Raw genomic sequence first — 12,654 nt, forward strand, 5'->3', positions numbered from 1 at the left:
GTTTCTGAATAATGGTAAAAATAGGGCATATCATCATTTTGCCAATGATAGGTACTGGAAGCAGAGTAGCATATGGTAGTTTACTCCTTTATTCATTCTACCTCTGGTATGTCTAAAATTTTCCATTAAAAATGAATAAACTAGAAAATATTGTAAAATGTGGATAGAGGAGCACTTAAATGAAATTTTATAGCCTTAAATACATACATTAGAAAAAGAGAGAAAAAGAGGAAAAAAGCTGAAAACAAAAATCAAGAAACTAAGCTTTCACAAGCATCTAAAACCAAGAAGAGTAAAGCTAAAACTTAATAGTGTAGGCAAATAGAAGCAGAAATCAATGAAATAGAAAACAAACATTTAAAAAAGTAAAAAATCCAAAAGTTATCTTTGATCAACTTCTAAGCAAGAATAATCAGAGAGAATGCACATATTTTCAATATCAGCAACCAAAAATGGGATATATTTATGCCAATGAACTTAAAAATTTGGATGAAATAGACAAAGTTACTGTAAACTATAACTTGTCATAGCTGACACAAAAAGAATTAGGAAACACGAACAGTCCTGTGTCTGTTAAAGAAACTAATTCCATAGTTCAAAAGCATCTAAAAAAAAAAAAAATCCAGGCCCAGATGGCTTCACTGGGGAATTCTACCAAACCTTTAAGAAAGAAGTAACAACCAATCTTAAACTCTTCCATACATGCAAAAAAGAAATACTGTCCAACTTATTTTATAAAGCCAGCATACCCTGATAGCAACACCTGATAAAAACATCGTAAGGGGCCGGGTGCAGTGGCTCACGCCTGCAATCTTTGGGAGGCTGAGGCGGGTGGATCACGAGGTCAGGAATTCGAGACCAGCCTGACTAAGATGATGAAACCCCATCTCTCTCTACTAAAAACTACAAAAAAAATTAGCCAGGTGTGGTGGCAGGTGCCTGTAATCCCAGCTACTCGGGAGGCTGAGGCAGGAGCATCGCTTGAACCCAGGTGGCAGAGGTTGCAGTGAGCTGAGATCATGCCACTGTACTCCAGCCTGGGCAACAGAGTGAGACTCTGTCTCAAAAAAAAAGGAAAAAAAATATTATAAGGAAGGAAAATTATGTTGATCTCTTTTATAAGCACAGACATAAAAATCCAAGATGAAATATTGACAAATCCGTATGCTTGAATGTATATGTATATATGTATGTATGTGTGTATAATGAATATATCACATGGCAACCAAGATGGGTTTATTCCAACACTGCAAGGTTGCAAACCAATGAGAGCAATTTAACAGAATAAAGGAAGAAAAAAATAGAATCACCTCAATTACTGAGGAAAAAGCATGTAATAAAAATTTAGTTCTGTAAGAACAAAAGGTTATCCTTAATCTGATAAAGAGATCTATAAAAACACATAGTAAACACATTATAATTAATGATAAATATTATTTATTTTTTCCTGTGAGATAAGGGGTAAAATAAGAATGCTTGTGATGTCCCCTTGCTCAATCACTACATCCAAATAGGACTTTATGGTGTATATGTTTATTGTTTCACTCTGGATTTGATTTGTTATAATCAAATTATCCTGGTTTTTATTTGTTTGTTTGTTTTACTGTGTCTGGTAAAGGGCAGATGGTTTTAATGTCCTCATCTAAGACATCATCCAATTTCTACACATATAAACAACGTGCTGAAAAAATACTTTATCTTTTTACCTGATTGGCTTGGCTTTGCATGTAGACTCTTCTGGCATTCAGATCTTCAAAGGGAGAAGGTCTTATATTTGAGCTTCTATAAGGCTCACTGGTAACAACTGTCTCTTGCTGAAAAAGGTGATCCTTCACTAGAGAACTGGAAGAATCCTCTTCAGGTGCCTATTGGGAACAACCCTCAACTCATTAGTTGCCAGAATAAAAACTACCACAAAATAAGATACTAAAAACGTATTAGTATTTAGCAAGTCAGTAAGTATATATCACTGCCATCACTATGAATTGCAATTCCCAAAATTCAATGCACGTGGTTAGAAAGCTATGTCAAAATACAGTAATATGAACTTTTAGAAAAATTTAACTTCATGAGAAAAACGGGCTTTCTTATTAAAAATAACATGAAGAACTAAAAGGCTAACCATGTCACGTAGAAGAGCTAATTAAAATAATGCTTTTAACTATAATAAAAGTGATAAACATACATAGAAAATGCAGAAATTATTAGGAAGAAAACACAAATCTATGTTTTATTTTGCAAGTTAAAAAAAATGTTCCAAGAACTCTGCTGTTGATAGTGAGTCAAAAGACAGAAGACAACAGTAGTCTATTACTGTGTTGAATGAGTGAATGAATCAATTAGCCTCAACTTGCTGATTATGTAGGATTTAAATCATGCACTCTCACTACTTAGGTTGGGAGATATGCTCAATAAATGACACTCACTAAAGACATGCTTTTAAAATGTCATAAACAATAATTTATATAAAATAAATGTTAAGTAAGTAAAATTTAGCACACTACAAAACACAAGTCCTGAAAGGGTTTTGTTTCATTTAATTTTTTAAAGAAATGGGATATTACTTTTCCCATCACTGTGTAATTATTTAAGAAAAAAGCTGATATCCAAATAAAAGTGGCTGAAACACTTTCACTAGCTTATTCTAAAATAATTCAGATCCATCACTATAGGGCTAACAATTTTAAGGGTTCAAACCTCCCATAAGCTTTTCTTTTTAAAAGATTTAAAAGATTTTGTTGGTGCTACTTCTAAAATTATCAAATAAAATTCAAAAATGACTAAGATATTTTAAACGTATAAATGCAAGTTCTAGTTTTTGTTCTAGAGAAATAATAGCCTTGTCCCATTTAATTCCTTTGGCATTCAATCTCTCAGTCAGAAAATCACTGTAATACCAACGCTAATTTTATGACACTGGGCTATCACAAGGATATAATAATAATTAAAAATGCTCTTGAAACTCAAAGCTGTTATTGCATCAAGGAGTAGGCAATTGAACTATTAAAAATATATCTGAGAATCTACTGTCACTTAAAATTATGTCAAAACTGGTTGCTATTTTTACCTAATTTTCATAACAGCTGTCCCAACGTGTTGTGACAGTTGCTGATAAAATATTGGAAAAATGTTGGCTAAACACTGATATCCAGCAAACATGCTTTCAAAATACATAATCAAAAGTGGGAAGAGTAGAAAACTTCAGGAAATGTATTTATTTGTTCCAGAGATTTCTGAAAATAAATGACTCAAATAATTGTCAAAAATCATAAGCAAACTGAATAGAAGAAAATACTGGGAGAAAAAACAATAGGTGAGAAAAGATCTAAGTTAGAATCTTGTCTTACTTTAACTTCTCTAAATCACAATTTCTTTTTTTTTTTTTTTTTCTTTTGAAACAGAGTCTTGCTCTTGTCACTCAGGCTGGAGTGCAGTGGTGCAATCTTGGCTCACTGCAACCTCCGCCTCCCAGGTTCAAGCAATTCTCTGCCTCAGCCTCCTAAGTAGCTGAGATTACAGGCACCCGCCGCCACACCCGGCTAATTTTTTTTTTTTAAGTAGCAACAGAGTTTCACCATGTTGGCCAGGCTGGTCTCAAACTCCTGACTTCAAGTTATCCACCCGCCTTGGTCTCCCAAAGTGCTGGGATTACAGGTGCTCAATTTCTTTTTATTACAAATTGAATAGCTGCCTAAACAATCTCAGGGTTGGGATACTCAGGAGATTGAAAACTATAAACAAGTGTAAGTTTTAGGAGTAGTATCAGTGAATTATAAGATATTGCTTCTAATTGAGACTTTTTTTGAATTAGGTTATCTTTTACTAAATTACAACTGAGAAATCATGTTAAAATTATAAATTAAAATAAAGCTGACTTAAACAAATCTGCATATGAACAGTGTCTTGCTGTAATGAGCTGGGTTATTCTATTTATATCCTGTAAATTAAACATTAACACATTTTACTTTAAATAATACTTTTTAAATAATAATACTTTTTTAAAGAAAATATCACAAGTGTTTATTGCTTCATTAAATTGTGTGTAATATTGAAGTAACAAATGATTTTTAAATGTTTACCAATGTACCTGGAATTAACCTATTAACTAGGAATAGTTCATATTGCACAATGAATTTATAGCTACACACCTAAACGGGTCTCAGCGAATAAAATAACCAAAGCATCATTCAAGTAGCTGATATGGCAAAAAAAGACTGTTTGAAAATGCAAAGTATACAATCTACAATGAAGTATATATTATTCATGAATTGTAAGAATCAAATTAACATTTTAGAGAATGCTAAACTAGAAAAAAAGTATCTTCCTACTACCTAATTATCTCTTTCAGTAAGTTAAAAGTTTCAATGCATATTAAATTTACAAGTTTTTAAAAAAGTGGTGATAAGGAAAACAAGCATACTCATTCATTGCTAATTCTACACACAAAGAAGTAAAATAACATCTGGAACAACTCTTTCTGGAAAGCAATTTTAATAAACTGTACGAAAAGCTTTTAAAACATTCACACATTTTGATCACTTCTTGAATCCGGCAAAGAAAAGAGTACTAAAATGGAAAAAGCTCTAGGCACAAAGTATTTTTCTCAGAACTATTATTTGTTGTTGTTTTAAAGTTTTTTTTAAAGTTTTTTTTTTGTTGTTGATTTCACTAGTTTTTTTGGAGAACAGGTGGTGGTTGGTTACATGAGTAAGTTCCTTAGTGGTGATTTCTGCGATTTTGGTGCACCCATCACCCGAAAAGTTTACACTGCACCCAATGTGTAGTCTTTTATCCCTCACCACCCCTACCCTTTTCCGAGTCCCCAAAGTCCAATGTATCATTTTTATGCCTTTGTGTCCTCATAGATTAGCTCCCACATATGAGTGAGAACCTACAACGTTTGGTTTTCTACTCATGAACTGGCTTCACTTCGAGTAATAGTTTCCAATTCCATCTAGGTTGCTGCAAATGCCATTATTTCTTTCCTTTTTATGGTTGAGTAGTATTCCATTGTGTGTGTGTGTGTGTGTGTGTGTATGTATGTGTGTACACCACATTTTTTTTATCCACTCATTGACTGATGGGCATTTGGGCTGGTTCCGTATTTTGTAATTGCAAATTATGCTGCTACAAACATGCATGTGCAAGTATCTTTTTCGTACAACTTTTCCTCTAGGTAGAGAACTATTTTTAATAGTAAAAAGAAACAACTTAACCATGCCATAATAAGAGAATGGTGAAGCAAATTATGATATGCCCATAAAGTGAAATATGGTGTTGTCATTTGAAATCAGGTTTGAGAATAACGTAATATATAATGTAGGAAATGTTTAGTGTTAAAAACTCAGTATATAAAATTTTATTTACAGTATTATCATAGTCATAAAAAGATAAAAAGTTAGAAGGAAATAAAATGAAGGTTAATACTCCTTGATAGTATGATTAATTTTCCAATTCTGTAAGCTTACTTTTATATAATTTTAAAATCAAGGTACTGAATACTTTCTCCCTTACTTTTGATATACAATCATTTTATATTTTAAATTGTTATTATTTTAAACTTTATTGGAGGGGTAACTCAATGAGACTGATCTTTTTTTCAATTACCATGTTTATGAATTAATATTATTGCTAGAATGAGACAGGTTTAGCATCAATTCTATTCCTGTTTTGCCTTTCTTTTTCAAGAGACAGGGTCTTATTATGTTGTCCAGGATGGCCTCAAACTCCTGGTCTCAACTGGTCCTCCCTAGTAGCTGATACTACAGATGGGTACAGGCCACTGTGCCTGATAAATCATAATATTTAAAAGTATAATACAAATATACTGTATCAATGAAATCACTTTTTAGCTTAAATACATTTTCCCTCTTCATCTGAAATAATTAACCGAGAGACATACTATACCTTTGCCCAAATCCTTCTGAATTCATGCAGAATATGTCTTTATGTCAATAAAATAATTTTCTAAACAAGGTAATCTTCTGAGTATCTTTCAAATCCATTTCCTCTTCTCAATACCCACTATTCACTGTCTTAATGCAAAGCCCTCATTATCTTTTTTTGCCTGTCTTATTTCAGTAGGTTTCTAACTGATTTCCTTGTTTCCAGCCTTTGTCCCATTATTCTTCAGGCAAATCTAATTGGTTTTTCTGTTCAAAACCCCTTAAGGTTTCCAATTACCAAAGCTTTGTTGGAAGACTGGGCACATACTGGAGAGGACAGGGAGGAGAATAAGTATTCGCTAAGGAACTCTTTTGCAAGGTACAGAATTTACACAGTACATAGAAATGGGCCCTCTCTCCCTGGGAAACATGAGACTCACAAGATAAAGCCCAATTTTATTTTCCTATGAAAAAGAAATGGACAGTAAGTACATGACAACATACTGACCATTAAAGACACATGAAAGTATAATGCCATTTTTATACACTAACTAGGTAAGATGTAAAAAATACATAGTAACACTCAATGTTGGCAAGGGTTTGGAGAAATAGCAATACTTTTTTGCACTGTTGGTGAAAGTGCAATTTGACAATGCCACTGGAAAAAAGAAAAATTCATACTTTTTGACCCAGCATTTCTACTTCGAGAGATTGACTACATATACAGATACACACATACATACACACAATCACAGTAGCACTATTTTTTAACAAAAACAAAGAAAACAAGAATCAAAATATTTTACGGCTCTACCAGCAGGGAACTGGTTAAAAATTATAATATATGATAGAATTCTGTGCAGCAATTAAAATGATATTTTCAGTATTCCCAAGCTATTGTTAAACGAAAAAAGCCAGGTACAGAACAGTCAATATGGCATGATCCCATTTGTCTAACTGATAGAAGGATGAATTGATGTATTTATATTTTTACTTTTAAAATACCAGAAACTATTACACACCAAACTATTAATACAGTTCTGGGGAGTTAAGGCTACAACCAGGGGACTCAAGGGTTCTCGAAGGAGTTATTTTATATGTATAAAGGACTATATACATAACCAAATAAATAATAAAAGAATGTGTACATTTGTCACCCAACTTCAGGGAACACAACCAATACAACTAATTACTCCTTTGTGTTTCTCCATATTAGCACCCCCACCTGTACCACTTGGATCCTCAGCAGATAAACCCTATCTTGAAGTCATACTGTTTTTCATTTTCTTATCTTCTTTACAGTTTTACCACACAAAATATCCCTTAATATTAGTTATAGATGCTTTTGAACCGACTGATATCATGGGACATTCTGAAACATTTTGCTCAATTTTTTTCAGTGAAAATTCATTCACATTGACATGTGCAGCAATAATCAGTCATGTTACGTCTGTGTACCATGTTACGTCTGTGTACCAATACCCTGTATCAGTACTGAGCATTTTCTATGTATCAGACAGTCTCAAGTACTTTACATGGGTTAACTCAATCCTCACAATCATCTTTTGAGGTACACAACATTATCAACCTACTCCATATGAAGAGACTAAAATTCAAACGGATTAAGCAACTTGCCTAAAATAAAAGTTACTAGGTGGCAGAGTGTGGATAAGAACACTACAATTTGTTCATCTATTCTCTGCCTATGGATGTGTGGGCGGTTCTAATTTTTGGCTATTTCAATAAACGTTGCTAGGAATAACAGTGTATAGGCCTTATGGTATACATGCCCAAGAGTTTCTCTAGAAGATATCCAAGAATAGAAATGCTGGGTCACAGGATATACATATGTTCCAGTTCTCATAATGAAAATGATTTTCGAAGGTGGTTTAAACAATTCATATATCCACAATGAGTGCTTCATATTCTTACCAAGACAAGGTGCTGTCATACTGTTCACTCTTATATGTATATCTGTTATTTAATTCCTATTATAATGGATCCATCTTATTAAAAATTACATAGTGGCTTTCCTTATGTGAATAAGAAACTCCAAGAAAGAACAAAAGAATAAATGAATACACAGTCTGTTACTTAAAGAGTCAATATGCTTTCTTAATATGGCTTGTTCCTATTGGTTATCATCCTCATTTCTTTGCTTTACAAATATTGATGTACCTGTTTCTTTCTGTTAGCATCTGATGTTTCATACTTCTGATTTTCTGGTACAAGTCGCCTCCTCTGCCCAACAATGACATGCTTCAAATTTTCCACTAAAAAACTGTTTTATGCTTAACCTCAGCCACAAACTCATTAAAAAGTCTTTGTTGATTCACTCACAAGTTATTCACTCCCTCCTTTGAATTACCTTAAAATTACATGTATCTATCACCGTATATTCTGAGTACTCTTTTATTTACATTTTTCCCATGAACCAGTGCTATATTCTGAATGTTTGTGTCCTCCGCAAAATTCATATGTGGAAATCTAATTACCAATGTGACAGTATTAGGAGGTGGGGCTATGATTCAATTAGGAAGGTAGAGCCCTCATGAATGTGATTAGTGTCCTTATAAAAGAGATTCCAGAGTGCTGTCCTGTTCTTTCCACCATGTGAGAATATAGCCAAAAAGTACCACTTATGAACCCGAAAGTGGGCCCTCACCAGGCACAGTCTGTGCCTTGAGAGTGGACTTCGCAAACTCAAGAATGGTGACAAATTACTTTTGTTTATAAGCTACCCAGTCATGGGATTTTGCTGTAGCAGCTAGAACGAACTAGGACAACTTGTAAGGAGGGACTCTGCCTAAGTTTTATCCCTGGAACATAGAACTATATGCCTGGCGCACACTGAGAATTCTATAATCTGTGACATGCGAATATCCAATAATCAGATCACATTGATACCTCAGGAATAAATGTGATATAATAGAAAAAAAAGTGTATAAAGAGAACTCCTTAAGCAATAATAAATCTAAACACTCTAGCTAGTTAGCTAGACAGGGTCTTGCTCTGTTGCCCAGGGTGGAATGCAGTGGCACAATCACAGCTCACTGTAACCTTGACTTTCCAGGCTCAAATGATCCTCTCACCTCAGCCTCCCGAGTAGCTGGAACTACAGGTGCACTCCACCATACCTGGCTAATTTTTTGCTTTTGGTAGAGACAGAGTCTCACTGTGTTGCTCAGGCTGGTCTTGAACTCCTAGGCTTAAGCAATCTTTCCATCTCATCCTCCCAAACTGCTGGGATTACAGGCATGAGCTATCACACCTGGCAAAAAACATCTCTGAATAACTGTTATTCAAAGTTCAAGTTATAACAACAAAAATTATTTCCATAATCCTATCCCTGTGGAATAGCCACTATTACTATTTGACATATATCTTCCTAAATTTCCTAATGCATGTATATGTGTTTACATGCTATGGATAATTTGATCCCATTTATATTAGTCTATCCATACAGGGCTCCTTTTCTTCACTCCTTAACATTCCATGGACCTTCCCCGTATCAGTATACACGTTACACTTTGCAACTGCTGCAGAGAAGTCCAGTATTGCATATGTCATATATTACTTAGCTAATACTCTAATTATGGGCATTTAGATTTCCAAATTTCTGTTATATGCATTGTAATGTACTTCTTTTTACATATATCTTGGTGTACCTGTAGTATTTCTTTAGTATTAGTTCCTATAAATGGAATTGTTGAATAAAGTATATACACATATTCAATTACATTACCAAGCTACCCTTTGGCAAACTTATGTTATCAACTGAAAACTCCTTAACTGTATAACACAGAGGAACCATTTCCTTACATCTCTGCCCACACTGGGTCTTATCACTTACCTAACTTTTATATTAGGGATGTTCAACCTAAGTATAAATGTGTATAATACAATATAATATACCTACCCTAATAAAAAAATTCAAAATCTGAGCATTATTTTGAGTCACATGTCAGTGCTTAAGAAAATCTGAATTTTGGAGGATTCTGAATTGTGGATTAGGGATGCTCAACCTGTAGTAATAACCAAAACATTTTCTTAATTTGGATATGATTAAGCATAAAGTGTTCAGACTTAGACAAACTTCTGTTTTTTTTTTTTTTTACTGGGTTATAACCCCTGGAAAGTGACAATTACTATGGAAACATGAACATAAGATAAAATTAGGTGGTGGGAAATCCCAAAAATCTCCCACAAGAGCAAAAAGTTTAATATATGATAGGCACAAAGACTGTAAATACACTGGCATGATATCTAGTTTAACAAAAATAACATCTATAGCAGTTATATATACTCACATTCGATGCTTTTAGTATTGTATGGTGGCACAGGCTAATGTGTAATGTCTACAAAGTAACCATGCCAATAGTGCACAATGAAAAGCTGTTTTTCTCTCAGCTGCTGGTATAAGAATTATTCTCTTATGGTTGATAAGTGATTGCCTAACTTTTTATTTTTCAAAGACTTCTATAGCAATTTTGTGTGTAGAGGCAAAAGGATACAGAGTAAAGCAATAAAATAATTCCAGCTGTAGCTCTTGAGCAGAACATAAGGCCAGATGACAGCTGCAGAAAAAACAAAAACAAAGTTTGCTTCTCTCCTCCCTTTGCGCCCCATATTCTAGTGCTAGCTCTCAGAGAAAATTTAGTGCTGTTTTGCAAACCCTTGTTAATGTATGATTCCCAATAAATAAATCAAATGCAGAAAAAAAGGGATATCACAGTCAACATACTGCTCAAGAACATCATTCTTGTAATTGTAAATCACAAATTACAGGTTTGCAAAATGTGTGGCTGGCTCATATCCTACTAAAGTAAGTTTTATAACAATTATATCATTGGTTTATTAAATGACAGAAGTGGTTTAAAATTTTTCTTTGGTAAAGAGCCCTTATATCTTGGCATTACATGTGTTAAACATGCTACCATAGCAATTCTTTAGGTATTTAAAATTCTATGCTCAAATTATGCTAGCTTAGGAAGCACAGAAAAAAAGGAAAAAAAATTACTCTAATTCCACAAGCCCAAAAAAACCATCATTAACATTGTGGTGTAGTGTTTCCAGTTTCAATTCATTTTAAATTTGGCCACGACTGTCTCCTATTCTGTTCATTAGATTTCTTTAGTTTGATTAGCTCAAGGGTAAGAACAAACCAGTCCTTCAATTTTTAGTTTTCTATTTGTCTATGAGCTTTGACTGGAAACATTAACAGCTTATAGCATTTTCTTTAAGCTACCTGAACACAGCCATCTGTGATGAAATAATATACAAAGAATATGAAAAATGCAGCAAGACACAATGTCTGGCAATAGCAGTAAAGGAAAACAAGTCCTGTAACCTGGCTTATTCAACAGAAGAACTAAACTACCTTTCTAATGAAGAGTTAGTTTGGCTTAATGTGGTATTAGGTTTGCAGACATTGTTTACTGTCTGTAGATCTACTTTTGAGTTAATAAGGAGTAGTTATACACATCCTGCTAACACATAAATCTTCAACCCTTTAAATGACAAATGTATTTCTAGGATTTTTATCTTAAGGTCACACTCAAAGACACAAATTAAAATGTATGTAAAAGGCTGTGGGAAATATTTGATGATGTGAATGATTAAATTGTAGTATAGCTACATAATGGAATGGCCAAGATCAAAGACTCTGAAGTTAGACTTACACAATGAAAATGGCCAAGAGATTTCAAGCTGACTGCATTTTAGAAGTATGATCCCAATGGTGCTTTTAAAAGGAAGTATGCACTTGTATACAAGATGTCAGAAGAAAGAAAAGCCTAAGCAGAAATATCCAAATATGAACAGTAATTATTTTTGGGTAGGAATGAATGATTCCTAATCTTGTCTTTATAGTTTTCAAAATATGCATATATTAGTCTAAGAGTCAATAAAATTTTAAATAACAAAACATTATGCAAAAAGTTATACAGAGAATTTTTTTGCTCTCTTATTGGGTAATAAATAAAATTCAATCTAAGACACATCAGGGCTTTCTGAAAACTGTTAAGGCAGCACTTACTAAAGGATTGTGATAGCCTGCAGTACCATTAAATACTCTGTACTACCTAAATAAAGCCAATCCACTTAGTTTTCAGATATAGAGCCTTATTAAAATATTACCACCTTTGAAAATCATCACATGAACAATTCATATCCCTTGCCTAAAGCAAAATTAGACAAACATAAATCATAGCCTTCTAATTATTTTGGCTCAGAAATGACATTACTTACTTCTAAAAAAGATTAAGTTAGTCATGTACTTCTCAATGGCCAAACGAGAAAACATGACAATGTTTTACTTCATATCAATCAAATCTCATCTTTCTTCTGCCCCAAAGCATATCTAAGATCTTTTCCTCTTTTAACCTCAAGCCTGTTGTGAGGTAAGTTTTGTGGGTTTTGTTCTCAATCCAGCATATCTGAACAATAAGAGCTGTAAATGTTGTAAGTGACAACTCTGTCAGCACTAAAAATGATCTTAAAACAAACCATAAGCTAGCATTAAACAACAACAACGAAAACCTAGACCAGGCACAGTGACTCATGCCATAATCCCAACACTTTGAGAGACCAAGTGCGTGGATCACTTGAGCCCAGGAGTTTGAGACCAGCCTGGGCAACATGGCAAAACTGTCTCTACCAAATAGATACAAAAATTAGCTGGGAGTGGTGGTACGTGCTTATAGTCCAGCTACTCGGGAGGCTGAGGTGGGAGGACCATGTGAACCCAGGAAACAAAGGCTGCAGTGAG

The 12,654-nt window shown here is 33.8% G+C and overlaps 1 protein-coding gene across 1 annotated transcript in view; it reads right to left on the reverse strand.

Moving 5' to 3' along the window:
* SPRED1 (sprouty-related, EVH1 domain containing 1) overlaps positions 1 to 12,654 on the reverse strand; it is a 107,693-nt gene that overhangs the window by 17,197 nt on the left and 77,842 nt on the right. Inside the window, exon 5 of the mRNA XM_011932653.1 lies at positions 1,707 to 1,865. Within this exon, the coding sequence (XP_011788043.1) occupies positions 1,707 to 1,865 (159 nt within the window). The remainder of the gene's footprint in view (positions 1 to 1,706; positions 1,866 to 12,654) is intronic.

Source organism: Colobus angolensis, unplaced genomic scaffold (genome assembly GCF_000951035.1).
Source record: "Colobus angolensis palliatus isolate OR3802 unplaced genomic scaffold, Cang.pa_1.0 Scaffold97, whole genome shotgun sequence".
In the NCBI taxonomy this organism is placed as follows: Eukaryota; Metazoa; Chordata; class Mammalia; order Primates; family Cercopithecidae; genus Colobus; species Colobus angolensis.